Consider the following 14275-nt stretch of genomic DNA (forward strand, 5'->3'; position numbering starts at 1 on the left):
CCGACAGCCTGCTGGGTCCTGCCCAGCACCCCTCAGAGCCAGCTCAGGCTGCCTAAGGACCTCAGTTTCCCACTGTGCCTCACCTGCACAAGCTGAGAAAGTACAGCAGGACACCGGAGAGCCCCTGTACATGCACATGGGACAAGGCTGGAGGAGCACAAAGGGAAGGCAACGTGCAGTGAGCCCCAGGGACAGAGGGACCCACAAGTGCCAAGGCCCCGGGGTGGCCGGCCGCTGTAACTGAGGGACAGCTAGGGTGTGGCTGCGGACACCGCTGTCTATGCGGATCCCGGCAGCCAGCAAGGACAGCTGTTGGAACCACTGGACCCCAGGCTCAAGAGTAAAACAGAAACTGAAGACTGATGTTCTCTTCAAAGAAAACAAGTTTTATTTTTATAATCAGAATATTCTAATAAAAATATTATTATAATATTAGCTACCTTTGTTTTCTGGGCCTTGACTTATACCAGGCGTGCCACAGAGCGCCTGCAAGCTCAGCTCCCTGAGGTAGGTCTGGGGACACCCGGGCCCAGCCCGCCCGCTGCCACACGTGACCCCTCCCCTCAGCTGAGGGTCTGCCGGAGCTTCCCAGCCCCTCCATCAGAGCAGCTCCCACCTCAACCCCGAGGCAGGCAGGCCTTTTTCCTTCCCAAGGGCCCCACGGCTGGGAGCTGCCAGCACCAGGTGGACTGAAGGCGCTGGCCAGGGCAGGCACTCTCGCAGTTGCCCAGGAGCCCACGTGGGGCAGCCAGGGACACCCACCCGCCGAGGGGTGGCCAGCACAGTAGGACATGGAAACACTGTCGTCTCCACGGTCAAACCATCAGCAAAAACAAGTCTGTCAAGAGTCTAAAATAGGTTAGGGTTCTGGGTGGCAACAGTCTCTGCTGAAAACTAGGCTCGAATTCTGAATACTTAGTAGCAAAACAATTACAACAGGAAGAGAGTCGCAGTGTTTCGACGGAAGGGGACAGCTGCCTGCAGCGGGACACCTCATGGAGCAGGGGCTCCGGCAGCCATGCAGGGTCCTGAGAAGAGGCGGCGGCACCTGCGACGGGGTCACTGTGCTCTCTCTTCCAGGACTCCCCTGAGAAGGCACCTGGCGGCACGTGTGTCACACAGCCCAGCAAGATGCCCTGGTGGGGACAGGCCTGTGGGCACCTGGGGCATGGACGGGACAGGGGAGTGGGAGGAATCAGTAGGTGTGCAGAATCGGGGGCTGCCTCACACGTGGCCGCTCGGTCACCCTCTCTTCTCCAAGTCCTCCTCAAGGCACGAAGAGAATGGACAGGAAGAGAAGCCACCTCTCAGCCATCGTGGGGCTCAGGTGACACCACAGTCCCTGGCGCACCAGCCTCACTGCATCCGGTCCGGCTGCAGCTGTGGAGCCTGGTACTGCACAAAGGTGGTGCCTGCAGGGGCAGCGGCGGAGAGGGCCTGTGGCAGGGCGGCCGGGTAGCTGTAGCCCACAAAGCTGGTGGCCGTGGCGGGCGAGGCAGCATACGGGTACTGGTCATACGTGGCTGGCGGGTACTGGGCATAGGCGGGACTGGCAGGCGTGTACTCGATGTAGGGCGAGGTCAGCGACGGGACAGGGGCGGCCGGGATCACCACACTGGGCTGGACGATGGCTTGCGGGTAGACATAGTGGGGCGTCAGCCTGCGGGCCAAGCAGAGAGGCAGTCAGGGTGCGCAGCGCTCAGCTCCCGGCCCGCCTAGTGTGGCTGCACGTGGACTCGGGCCCTCCGTCCACCCCAGTGCCCACTGAGAAGCGCTGCTGCTCGAGGTCCAGAAGCAGGGCTCAGCCTCAGCACTGCTACGGTGCACAAGCGCTCCAGCACGTTGCTGCCGGCACCAGCCAGGGGCGCGCCGTGGCACACCGGCACCCCCAGCTCTCCACAGGAGGAAAGGAGGAGAAGCGGGCAGCTGCTGGCCATTCTGGATGAGGGGCTCACAGCCCTCTGCAGGAGCAGCATCCTCTGCACCCCTGGGGTTCAATGCACTGCTAAGATGGGCCAAGGAGCCCTGCCCAGCACAGAGCCCAGGACGGCCCTCTGCACAGCGTTCTGGCACCACAGGGTTCCCCTCCCCCGGGCCGGGCCCCTTCTGGGTCTAAGAGGAACCCACAGTCCTAGGTGGGAGCACCCAGAGGCACCCACCCTCGGGGACAGAGCCAACATCCCTCGGGAGCAGCCTGCAGGGTGCCTCCTGGAGGTCCGTGCCCACAGCACTGAAAGAACCATCAGCACTGAGGCGTGGATGATGCACACAGAGCTGCTCAAAGGACGTAGCTCCGAGTGTGCGAGGCTGACTGCCACAGCGAGGCCCCTTCCACCAGTCCCCAGGTCCCCAGTGACACAAAAAGGAGACCAAGCCAGCATGGGGGCCAATTCCATGTGGGTCTGAACATCTTCATGTGGACAAGAGATCCACGTGCGTGACGGCTGTGTCTGGCTGTCCCCCAGAGCCGCATGTGGCTGTACATGGGGCTTTGTCAGAGGCGGCTGCACCTAGAGGATGGCTGATGTGCGGCGCAGCGCTAGGCTCAAGGGCGCGAGGGTTAGGGTGTGAGTGCTGCCCGCTCTGAGTAGCCTGCATAAGGTAGACAGGTAGAAGGAAGGGTGGTCGCCCCTTGCTGCTTCGCTGCCTTCTGCTACCATGAGCTGTTTCTCCTGTGAAGCCCCCTACTGCGCCGCCCTGCCTTGGACTCTGTCAGTGGTGGGCCGAAACCTGGACAGACTGTAAGCGAAATAAACCCTCCCAGTGCAAGTAAGGACCAAAATACTTTGAAATACAAGGAAAATGTTCAAATAGAGAGTGGAACAAGTGAGAGGAGGGAGAAAGAAAAGAAAGGGAAAGAAGAAGAGAAGGAAAACAAGGAAACAAAGATTTGAAAATGGAGGGAGAAAAGGGCCGGCTGAACAGCTCAGTGGATTAAAGCGCCTGCAAGCAGGCACAGGGGCTGGAGGTTCAATCCCTGGGTCTGCTGTGCCAGCTCCACCCCCAGGGCACACTGAGACAGCAATGGAGACTGGGCGTGGTGGCACGCCTATAATCCCAGCTCCTGGGAGGAGCTGTAAACATGCGGATCACTGCAGTCTGATCTAGTAGTGAGACTCTGAGCAGAAAGTACAGGGACTGGCGTTCAATCTCTGGCACCACAGGCCACGCTGGCCCAGCCCTTGGGCACGCTGAGCCAGCCAGAGTGGTGCATACCTGTAATGCCAGCAGGAGGCCACTTGGCCCCGTGTCTGAGGGCGTCATCCTTACTGCTGCCATGCCGACACAGTTTAAGCAGCACCCCTGCACCCCACCAGGAACCTCTGTGGCAGCTGCTGAGGCCAGGAGGCCTCTGCAGAGAACCTGCAGGCTGCCCTTGCTCCGCCCAAACTCCTCTCCTCCAAGGAAGTACAGGGCTTGAGCAGCACCAGGGCTGAGTTCAGATCCTACACTTGGACACCTCACACACCAGTCCCGGGCGCCTGGAGCACAGAACCTGGCTTTGCACTTGAGGCCTTTGTTTTCTGCATGAGAAGCAGAGGAACACAAAAACCCACGGCATATCAGAAGCCCCACGGCACGGGCAGGAGATCCACAGGGAGGGGGGGACAGGAAGAGACTGCACAGGGCTGCCAAGAGACCTTGGGCTGAAATGGTCCAAGGGGTCCACAGAGCGGACAGCAGAGAGGGGCCAAAGAGGAGCAGAGAGCCAGGAGAGGCACTCCTGGTGGCAGCAGCCTCCCCAGCCCTACGTACCATGTCCTGAAAGTTAGTGCCACAGCGGACCCTGCCCAAGGAAGCCTGCACCCCACACTGTCAAGGGACCCCGACTCTGTAGGCCTTTCCCACTCCCGGTCTCCGCGTACATCCCTGGCCCTCTCCACACCTCCCTCAGAAGCTCAGGCTCTGCTGCCCACCGGGCGAGCCTGTGGGAGGCCAGCACACCCACTGGTCTCTGCCTCAGGGAAGCTGTCAGTGCTGTGCCTGCCATGCTGTCCTGGTGCCCGAACCACCTCCGCGTCAGTGGGGACCCCCACTCAGAACCTCAGCAACATGCCTTAAGAGTTAGAAGCTCTGAAAGGGCTGAGCTCAAAACTTCTCCAAATGCAGGAGGGCAGGCACCGCTGCAGCAGAACCCAGCCCTCAGAATGTGGGCCCACACCAGGCACCGGGCTCTGCCCAGGTGCAGCAAGACCGCTGGAGGCCCCAGCTCATGGGTAGAGGCCCTTGTCCTCCCATGACGCACACTCAGTGTCAGCCCTGGTCCCGACTGCTGCCACCCCACCAGCTCCCCACTGCCCGCTGCTGCCGGGAAGGAGTGCAGCGCCTCTGCCATCGCCCAGCTACTACGCCTCGCCTCCACGACCCCAACCTGGCCACGTCTGTCCACCAGTGCTGCCCAGGTTCTGTGTAGCTGCCCCTTGTGGGAGACCCCCGACACCTTCCAAAGCATTCTCAGAGCCCAGATGAGGAGCTGCGCCTGCTTCACTTCCAGGATAGCCAAAGGCCCTGCCCAGTCCCAGAGGGAGTCAAGTGCTGGGGGTGGGGGGGGTAGGGAGTGGGCCCAGTCTTGGGGCACAACGAAAGGATTGGAGTGGCTCTCCTTCCGCTGCCTAGTGAGGCCCAGGAGGGACAAGAACTCTACCCATAGCTGAGGAGGGAGGAGCTGTGACACATGCCACTGGGGCACGGTCCTAGCATCTCTCGTGTGAGTGGCTGAGACCAGGCCTCCACACACATGGCCACTGTCACCAGCTTGCTACCATGGCACTGTATCTCCAGGGACACTGGGCACAGCTGGGGGCTAGCGGGATGCAGGAAGCTCCCGGCAGCTCGTGGGGAGAAGCCAGGTCACTGCCACCGTCCACCCTTACTGGCCAGGTCAGCCCCACAGAGGAACTGCCCAGCTGGGAGGCCAGGAGGGCCCCGACTGAGATTCCTCTGCATAGTACCACTGAGCAACCCGAGAAGGGCCCAGGAGGAGTTCCCACTGGTGCGACAGCCACAAGCGGGGGACGTGGGGGGAGGGCAGACCTGGAGTCCATGGTGTGTGCACAGACCCGTGCGTGCACACAGAAACTCGCCCAGTGCTTCAGGGAGAAAGAAACGCCCAACGTGTGCCCTGCCTGACGCCAGGGCCAGACCCCAAGTGCCTGACACTAGGGAAGGGTGTGTGTGTGCCCCTCGCCCCTGGCCAGGAATCATGGCCTCTGGCATTGTTTGGAAAGGGCGTGGATCAGGACATGAGCTGCCCACCATGCCTCAGTTGACAGCAGACCCTGCATGAGCTTCCCTGCAGGCCACCGCAGAACTCGCCGCCCTCTCTGCCTCAATGAAGAGGCCGTGGGGTTCCACAACCCGCCCATAGCCCATCCCCTCCACAGCTTCCCTCCGACCCTGCCAGCACTCCAGCCCTCAGATTCTTCGCATGGCCCCATGCTCACCTCCCCAGAGAACTTCCTGTCATCCTGCAAGCCAAAGTCACCTGTCATTTACTCATGTCCCACTGCTTCCCCATGAACCAGAGCTCCACCTCAACTGCTAGGTCCCAGGTCCCACTTCGGCACTATGGCACTAAACACCTGAGCAGGTGCCACTGCCCAAGACACAGGGAAGGACAGAGCCCCAAGACCACATGGCTGGGTGCACAGAGGACAGCAGACACTGGGGAGGGGCCGCCAGCCTCAGTCCACTGGCAAGGGGCCTGGGAGCCCCAGGGCATCCTCCCACAGCCTCTGCAGGAGGGGACACCCAGCGCTGCCGGTGGGACTGGCCATTCGGCAGCTCAGGCCCTCACACAGCACCCAGGAGCCCTCCTTGGCCTGAGGGGGGCTGGAAAGTCGGGCCCTGCCCCTCCCTAGATGGCCAGCAACAAGTCTGGTAGTTGGGACAGTCAGACCAGGAATTAGATCCCACAGGAACCCCACAGGCAGTCTTGTTGCCCCAGAACAACGGGCAGAGGGCAGCTGAATCTGGTTCCTCCTTCCTTCCCACTCCAGAGAGGCTCTGGGCCAGAACCCCAGGCTCCATTCCAAATTGCCCTCCACCAAGCCCTGGGAGGCACACGCAGCACACCACCCTGTGTCCCAGAATCCTAGGCAGGTGCAGAAGAAAGCCTGAGGTCAAATGGGCCCCTCTTCCACAGGTACTGTCCAGAGCTCCCCAGTGAGGATGATGGGGCCATGGGGCTGGCTCATGCTGGAACCGGACTGGTGTCACCTCCCTCCCACACCTGTGTCCTTCCTTGCCTCCCACTGTCACCTCTGCTCAGAGCCCACATGCTCAGCATAAGTAGCACCCAGTTACCTCAGCCCTGGAGGCCCAGGGGTCCAGGACTAAGAACCCCAGCCCAGATCCCAGTGGAGCCAGTCTCGGATGCTGGCTGGCCCCAGGAGAGGGCCCAGGATTCTGAGAACCCCAAGGGGAGGGGCAAGGGCAACTCCTAATAAAGGCCAAGTGAGGTGGGCAGCATCAAAGGGACAGACACAGGCCCTACCCCACACTCAAAGCAAAACCCTCAGTGAGAAGTACCTGGCCACAGCCCAGGCGGGCTCACTTCCGGAGCGGAGGTTACCACTGAAAGAAGAATGAAAATGGCAAATGAGCCATTTCACTTTCTCTGCTCTCCAGGGACCTTGTCCCACCACGCTGGAGACCACGTGGCAGCGCAGGGAGGTGCAAGGGTGACAGAGGGGCCCTGTGCGCAGGCGCCAGGAAGGCAGGAAACCAGGCCGGGCCAGCAGGGAATCCCCTGTGGCAAGGAGCGGGGGGTGTTCAGGCTCTTCAGGACCCAGGAAACAGGCCCGGCAGGTGTCCGGGCACAAGTGACACATCCTTCGCATGATGGCGCCAGGTCCCAGCAGCAGCGCTGCCCCAGAGCACGCCCAAATCCCAGCTGATCATCACTGCGGCTGTGCCTGCCTCAGCCTCCTCCTGGGTCAAGGCCCACCCCCGTCCTGTGTGCTCTAGAATGTTCCCACACTCCTCTTTCAAACACTCTAAAGCGTGCACTCGGATGCCCTACTTATGCCATAGGCTGGGTTATGCAGCGCCCTGGACTCCTAGGGACAGAGTGTCCCCGGGCTTCCCCCGTGCTCCCAGCAGCCCCAGCTCTCCCACCTGCTAGAGGGATGCTTAGAGCTCAGCCTGCCCTCGCCTCAGCACCAGCCACTGCCTAGGTCCCTGGGGAAGCGCGCGGGGCATCGTCACAGCCACTACCGCGTGTCACAGCCCCTCCCCCATGCCTGCTTGCCTGTAGGCAGGGGCCTAGGTCTGGCTGCTCCTCCCCGTCCACAGCTCTGGGCCTGGCCCACTTGTCGTTCCTGCCACAGCACGGCCTAGTACAAGGGTGCTGGGTCAGCCAGCCCGACACCAAGGAAGCAGTCAATGGACCTGGAGCAAGCTGGGTGGCTGCTCCCCGAGAGCGGCAGCCAGGTCCCCCTGCAGCACACTCTGTCAGCTGGCCCCCGGCCTCTCCCTGTCTAGAAGCAACAAGTCTCAGCCTGAGGCCTAGGGCCAGCTTCATGAGACCGAGTCCCTGGTCCCTCAGCCCAAGGCTTCGAGATGGATCTCTTCACCTCCTCCAAGCTGGGCAGAGGCCCCCCACCCACCAGGGCCACAGAAGCCAGAACTGGGCCCTGAGAGGAAGCAACAGCACCCTAAGGCTGCCTCCTGTCACGGCAGATGGAGACAAACAACAGGTGCAGCACGGCTGCCAGTGGGGAGAAGGGGAGGCCAGGCACAGCCCACGCTCCCGATGAGCTGTCAAACAGGAAGTCAAGGTGGGGGAGCAAAAGGCTACCCGAGACACCCTGAAGGAAAAACGTGATGCTGCGGTCAGCCATGGGGGCCTCCAGGGGGACCTGTCCTCACACTGGCTGCTCCTGGCCTCCACCCACCCTCACCTGACTCGCCCTCTTGTGAAATTAAGACACTCCTCAGAAGTCCCAAAAATACCCCAGGGCTCCCTGTGCTTGAAATCTCACACAACCACGTGCATCATGAAGAACCGAAAGGGCCAGGCACAGGGGTGAGTCGGGCAGCAGGCCTGGGTCAGGTTTCACCGCGCGCACTTGCGCCACTATCTTTATGGGTCACAGAACTCCTCGGCCCAGTTACACTCCACACACAGGCCGACCCGGCCCTCCAGGGGGACCCTCAGGGTTTCCTGTTTACTGCACTTGTCCCCTAGCCTCCAGAACACATCTCAAAGGACCCCAGGCCCAGGACCTAGGTGCAGCAGGTACACAATTAATGCCCAGGAGTGGATCTGGGAGCAGCTCTTCCCTTCATCGCTGCCCATGGGTTCCATGCTGCGCCTCTGCCAGACACCAGAGGCCTTCACAGGGACAGGTCCCGGAAACCATGGCCACAGGCCTGGGAGAGAGTCACCCGGCTATCAGTGGTCTCAGAGGTCTGTGTTCACTCATCCAAGAGCTGATCCGGGGCTGCTGGGGCCAAGGGCCTCGCCAGTCTGTATGTCCCAGTCTCAGCTTCACAAAGGCAGACAGGTCAGCAGACCTTGCCACTCAGGAAAACTCTCGAGGCTTCCCAAAGCCAGGCCCTGACCTGCAGCTTGTGTCCATGGGTGCTCAAATCTCAGCGCAGCCCTGTTGCCCTCCCCAGCACACACAGGGTCCTGCGAGCGGAGGGCAGGGACTGGGAGCAGACTCCAGGCAATGCTCCTGACCACCCATGGCCTGAGAACACTGTCCTGTCATCTCCAACCCCTGGGCCTGACCCCTCCCGACACAAGGCTGGCACTCAGGAATAGGCAGCAAGCACAGAGCATGATCCCCACAAGAACAGGGAGGGTGACCCGCAGTGAAGCAGCTGACCCTTCAAAAATAGCCCCTGAGAGACTCCAAGTGAAGCAAGGCCAGGACAAACTGTGGATCCCAGGGGGCCACAGGCCTGAGCTGAGGGACGCCCCTTGCCAGGAGCCACCTCTAAATTTCTCCTGCCTCTTCTCCTCCCACCAAGGTGGCAAAGAGACCTTCTGCCAAGCAGTCTACCGCAGCTATGTCACTCCCAGGACTACCACGCAGGCCTGTGTGGCCAGCACAAACCACCTGCCACCCACCAACTCCGAATGCTGGCTCAGGCCCACAGGGATATGGGGCAGCACCAGCACAATTAGGTCCTGAATGGGCCCCTTCAACGTTAAAAAAAAAAAGAAAAGAAAAGCAGGGGGCAGGCAGATAACAAAGCATCAGAACCCTCAGGGGACACTCTCCTTACTGACTGAGGGTTCTGACCAACACAGCAGAGGTCCCGCAACGACTGGGCCTAGAAGTGGGCCCAGAGCTGTCAAAGGCCCAGGAGCATGGCCCCAAGCGGGGACTGCGCTGCTCCGGCTGCAGCTCCCACCATGCCCTCGGTCACGGAAGGCCGGGCCTCACTGCCAGCCCCAGCGGACAAAACTGACCGCTGAGTCAGGCGCAGCTGCGCCTGAGCCTGATTGTTCGAGAAGACAAAGGGGACGCTGACAGCCCAACTCTCTAGCCCGGCCAGAGGGCGGATGCTGGAAGCCTGCAGCTGACCCAGGCAGCCAGGCCTGGCTGGAGCTCTGTGGCCACACAGCCAGGGCTGCTCTGGGTCTTGTCAGGGCCTGGGCAGGGGCAGGGGCAGGGAGGGACCCTGAAATTAGGGACACTGCTCTCCTCAAGTTCAGTTCAACAAAATTCACTGGAGATGAAAGTGGCCAGTCCCTGGCTCCTTATCCTTGTTTGGGTCTCCACCCCTTGGCAACCAACAGTCTGGAGCCTCTTCGTGGTCACAGGATTAAGTGGCCAGCCCACTGATCTGGTTACGAACACTGCTGCCTGAAGTCAGGTGCAGAGGCCCACACAATCTGTGACCAACCCAAGTGCCCTCAGACAAATGGCACAGGACTCCAGCTGGGTCCAGGGGAGAGTTGGGGCGCCCTGCCCACCTACCTCACCACGACAGCGCCCGTCCCAGAGCCAGCACCTGGGCTCAGACCTCACCCCTGACCTTACCCTCCCACTTGTTACAAACCTTTTCTTGCCTCCGTTTCTAGTCTATAATTGAAATCATCATCAGTCCCCATTTCAAAGGCTCGCAGGGAGGACCGGAAGATGTTATTTGGGAGTGGAGGAGCACGGCACAGCTACGTTCCAGGCAGTTTTAAGGACAGTTCCTAGTTTCCAGATGTTCCTAGTTTCCAGATGAGGCAACTACAGAGGATGTCACTTGCTGAGATGGACCCAGCTAATAGGCAGCAAAGGCAAGCTCTGAACCCAGGCTGGTGCGCTCACAGGCCACCAATGGCAGCTCCTACAGTCCCAGAGGCAGCTGGGCCAGAGCAGGGCCAAACGGGGATGTGGGCGGGAAGCAGCACAGGCGTGGGGCTCAAGCCCTGGTCTCCCAGCAGTGCCAGTTCCAGCCCTGGCACTCAGAACAGAGCAGGCCACTGTAAAGCAAGGAACATTCTCCTCGTATGGCTGAACTCCAGAGGAAAAACTAGGGAGGCATGATGGCCGGGGTACCCAATATCTACCAGGGCGATGCTGGACATCCACAAAACCAATCTAAGGGTGACCCCACAAGCATCTATCCCTGTAGCCCTCCAAGCACCCTCCAAGGAGGACGGGACACTGGAGGGCACAGGTGGGCCAGGCTGGGCCAGCCCCAGGCATCCCCAGCTCAGTCCACTGTTGGGCTCCCCCACATCCATCAACTCTAAGGAGACCTTGGGGCCAGCGCACCCCTCACAAACCCGAGCATCCGGAGCGCACACAGCACCTTCCCAGGACTGTGAGCCCCTCCAGTGTGTGCAGACACACTCAACTCGAGGCACCAGACCCGCAGGCTGGGACCAAACGCTTTTAAGCTGTAAACGCAGCAACTATCCACCCACTCCCCAGCCCCGAAGCAGGTCCCACACTGCACTGGGCAGCAGAGTTCCCAAGCCCGGGAAATCTCACTGAGCAGGCAGGAGACCCCCAGGCCTTGAGCCCTTCCCTAGACAGCTGCCAGGCCTCATTAGAATAAAAAAAAATGTGGGAGGGGAGTCCTCTTAGATGGAAGGTGTGATGTGTAGCTCTGAAGCAAATCACTCAAGAGCCCACAGGCCAGTCTCAACCTAACCAGGGACAGCTGCAGCTGGTCACAGCTCATCTGCTGCTGTACTCAGACCTGCCACCTGTGCAGCCCTGAAGCTAGGCAGCAGGCACCAGGCAGAGCCCAACCCATACCTCCCTGGAGCCTGTCCGCACACAGCCAACCCAGTCCACCACCACAGAGTCCAGGGCGCGGCTCCTGCCCATTTTTCAGGCAAGGTCACAGAGGTACAGAAGCCATCTGCTGCCTGAGATCACCCCTGGGAAGGGGGCAGGGTTAGGACTGGCCTCCCTCCCCACCCCCAAAACACAAGCACATGTCTGCAAACCATCACTTGCCCAGCTTTTCAACACTCAGGAAGGCCCACCCACGGCCCCTCACCTCATCTCCAGAGACCACCCCCCACTCAGAAGCAGCCACCCGCACTCACCCATAAGTCCGCTGGATCAAGGTGGGGTGTAGTTGCTGCACACCGACAGCGAAGCCTGCAATGGGAGGACAGTTAGGGACACTGCCTTGGGGGTTGCGCACAGCGAAGCCGAGCCACGCCAGCCACGCTACCCTAGTTCCACGAATAACCCGCTTGCCCTCCTCTTTTCAGGCTACCACCACTTCGAACCCCCAAACGCCCAGCCAAAACAGGCCGGGGGCCTCTGTCTGACTCCCAACCTCCAGCCACAGGGCCAACTTCCTCCTTCCCAAGAGGAGAGCTGACCAGGGGATGATGCACCCTCCTCACCCTATCCCGCAGGCTCTAGTGGTGAGCTGGGGGTGCCTGCCCTGTGCCAGCTCTGCAGGCACATGATAGCTGACTGCCACTCCCGGGCCAGGGGGGCCTTTTCCACTCCACAGATACCAACGTTGAATATAGAAACCGAGAAGAGCTGGGAGGAAGACAAAAGCTCTTACCCGTCTGCAGGCTCCGCGGCTTGGCGCCCAGATACGCTAGGTTCACGTTGGCCTTTCGACCATCGATGATAGGGTTGGGATCTTTGCAGGCCCGCTCTGCCGCTGCCCGGTCAGCCATGGTCACCTGGAGAGGCACAGCGGGTCAGGAGTTTCCCTTGCTGGGGTGGGGAAGCCAGAAAGTGGGGGCAGAGGGTTCTGCCCGGGCACTATGCCACCCGGGCTCTAGCCACCCAAAGCACCTGGTGCTCAGGATCTTCGAGACCCTTTCCTCTGAACCGAGCCCAAAGCTCCCCCCGCCCCAAAATTCAGGCGCCTTCCTCCAAGTTCAAGTGCTGGGAAACAGCCTTCGGGGAAAGAAACAATCCCCTGAGAGGAGGCAAAACTGAACCCCAAGTCCTCGACTGTCACCAGGGAGGGCCATAAATTTCCTCAGGCGGTAGTTTGGAGACATTTGTCGTTGGAAACTAGGAAACATGTCTTCAAGTTTTTACTTAAGTTGATGTTTATAAGGGGCGGCTGAGGCGGCCGTTGGAAAATATGGGGGAGGGGAAAGAGCCAAAGCGCCTCAACACAATCTTGGCTGCAGCCTTTGCCCCTCACCCGCTGACGGCCACAGTAAATCCCGACTGGCCCTCGGACCCCAAAACCTCTCCACCAACTTAGAAGTCCTCATGGAACACAGCGGATCTTCCTTTCACACCGAAGCTGGGGGCGGGGAAACGGGGGCGGCAGGTGCGGGCGGGCGGAGGCGTCGGGGTGCGCCGCCAGGGGCAGCGGCCGGCAGGGTGTGCGCCCCGCGCCGACTGCGCCTCGGGCCAAGATAAGCTGCGGGGGTGGGGCGCGGCACGGCCGCGGGGCCACTTACGAAGCCGTAGCCGCGGGACTTGCCCGTCTGGCGGTCGGTGATGACCACGGCCTCTTCGATATCCCCGAAGCCCTCGAAGTACTTCCTGAGCGAGGCGTCGGTGGTGTGGTAGGGCAGGCCGCCCACGAAGATCTTGGTGAACGTGGTGTCCTTCTGCGAGCCGTGCATGGCGCCGGGGGCGGCCGGGGGCCGCGGGAAGCCCGCGCTCGGGGCGCACGGCGCGGGCTGCAGCAGCATAGGGGTCTCCCCACCGCTACGAACCCGGGCCGCGCGGGGCTGGGCTCATGGGGGGCGGTGGGGAGCGCGCGGGCGGCGAGAAGCGTCCGTCCAGCCTCCAGGCCCGTCCGCTAGCGCGCCGCTCCCGCCGAGCACAGCGTGCTGCGCTCCGCTCCGGCGCTGCGCGAACTCTGCGCCCCGGCGCTCGCCCCCGGGCTTTGTAGCCGGCCCCGCCCTCGCCGCTTGGAAACGCCTTCAGCCCCGCCCCGCTCGCGGGGGCCGCCGGGAAGTGTAGTCCGGGCCGCCGCCCAGCCGCGCCCAGCTGCGCCGGAAACCTTGGTCTCTAAGGACGCGGGCGGAAAGAGGGGCTGTGTGGGCATGTCTGCCCCAGTCACATACTGAGTGTGCCGGCTTTGGGCCCTCGAGGTGCGCACAGACTGGTGGCTTAGAAGTAACGCTTATTAGCCTCATGCTTCTGTCTGTCGCACAGCTGCTCACGGGGCAACAGCTATCAAAAGGTGGCCGATTTTTGGGTTATCCTTCCACAAGTGTTCATCAGAGCCCCCAAGGCTGCCGGTCTTCCGGATGACCCCCGCCCCATCGAGCTTCTGTGTCTATGACAACCCAACAGAAACACACAGACGCAAGCCGAGAATCTCAGCATTCTGGAAGGCTGAGGCAGGGAGATCCAAGTTCCAGCCCAGCGTGGACATCTTAGCCTTCTAGCAAGACCTTGTCTACGAGGGGCTGGGTTGAGTCCTCACTGCCAGAAAATTAAACAACAAATCCCGTATAACCACAGTAAATGTACAATGTAGATTGCAGAAGGAGCTAAGTCAGAAAGTGGGTGGAAGTGGGGCTCTCTGAGGGCTTAGTCTGGCTGTCGGGGCCTGTGGGCTTGGGCACTGCATCCTGGTCCCAGCTCTCGGCACAGCAGGCCCTAGTGGGGAGTGACACGCATGGTCCAAGCGACAGTGAGACAGTGACCCCTGCTGAGCTGCTAGCGGGTTTGGTCCCTCTCTGGACAAGTCAGCCCCTTCTCAGTCCAGACGGCTGGGCTCCAGCAGCAGAGACCCCCATCCCGACCCCCAGCCTCGGGTCTGACTTGGCCCCTTCCAGGGAAGGAGCCTGCTCTTCTGCAGCATCCTAGAAACCCGGCTTTCCAGTCCTTTACACTGCTCTTGCTGTCCACCCCTGGCG

At 61.2% G+C, this 14275-nt stretch overlaps 1 protein-coding gene across 2 annotated transcripts; it reads right to left on the reverse strand.

The window, feature by feature from the left end:
• Nucleotides 1-365: 365 nt before the first annotated feature.
• Nucleotides 366-13289, reverse strand: Rbm38 (RNA binding motif protein 38). 2 transcript variants are annotated; one of them, XM_023720766.1, is made up of 5 exons: nucleotides 12860-13268; nucleotides 11995-12118; nucleotides 11516-11570; nucleotides 6532-6576; nucleotides 366-1660 (listed from the first exon to the last, which is right to left on the reverse strand). In XM_023720766.1, exons 1-5 carry the CDS (start codon nucleotides 13094-13096, stop codon nucleotides 1357-1359), a joined length of 765 nt encoding a protein of 254 aa, XP_023576534.1. In that variant the 5' UTR covers nucleotides 13097-13268; the 3' UTR covers nucleotides 366-1356. The 2 variants fall into 2 exon arrangements, with proteins under 2 accessions (XP_023576534.1, XP_004636062.1); XM_004636005.2 differs by lacking the exon at nucleotides 6532-6576 and having other exon boundaries at nucleotides 12860-13289.
• Nucleotides 13290-14275: the final 986 nt, after the last annotated feature.

Source organism: Octodon degus, unplaced genomic scaffold, assembly GCF_000260255.1.
Source record: "Octodon degus isolate 3935 unplaced genomic scaffold, OctDeg1.0 scaffold00077, whole genome shotgun sequence".
NCBI classification, from domain to species: Eukaryota; Metazoa; Chordata; class Mammalia; order Rodentia; family Octodontidae; genus Octodon; species Octodon degus.

Bases quoted from the DNA above. Each gene is read 5' to 3' on its own strand.
- Rbm38 (XM_023720766.1), bottom strand. From the start codon at position 13,096: ATGCTGCTGCAGCCCGCGCCGTGCGCCCCGAGCGCGGGCTTCCCGCGG. The intron at 11,571-11,994 runs GTAAGAGCTTTT...CTCCCATTGCAG, and splicing joins GCCGCGGAGCCTGCAGACGG to GCTTCGCTGTCGGTGTGCAG. The intron at 6,577-11,515 runs GTGAGTGCGGGT...TTCTTCTTTCAG, and splicing joins TTGATCCAGCGGACTTATGG to TGGTAACCTCCGCTCCGGAA.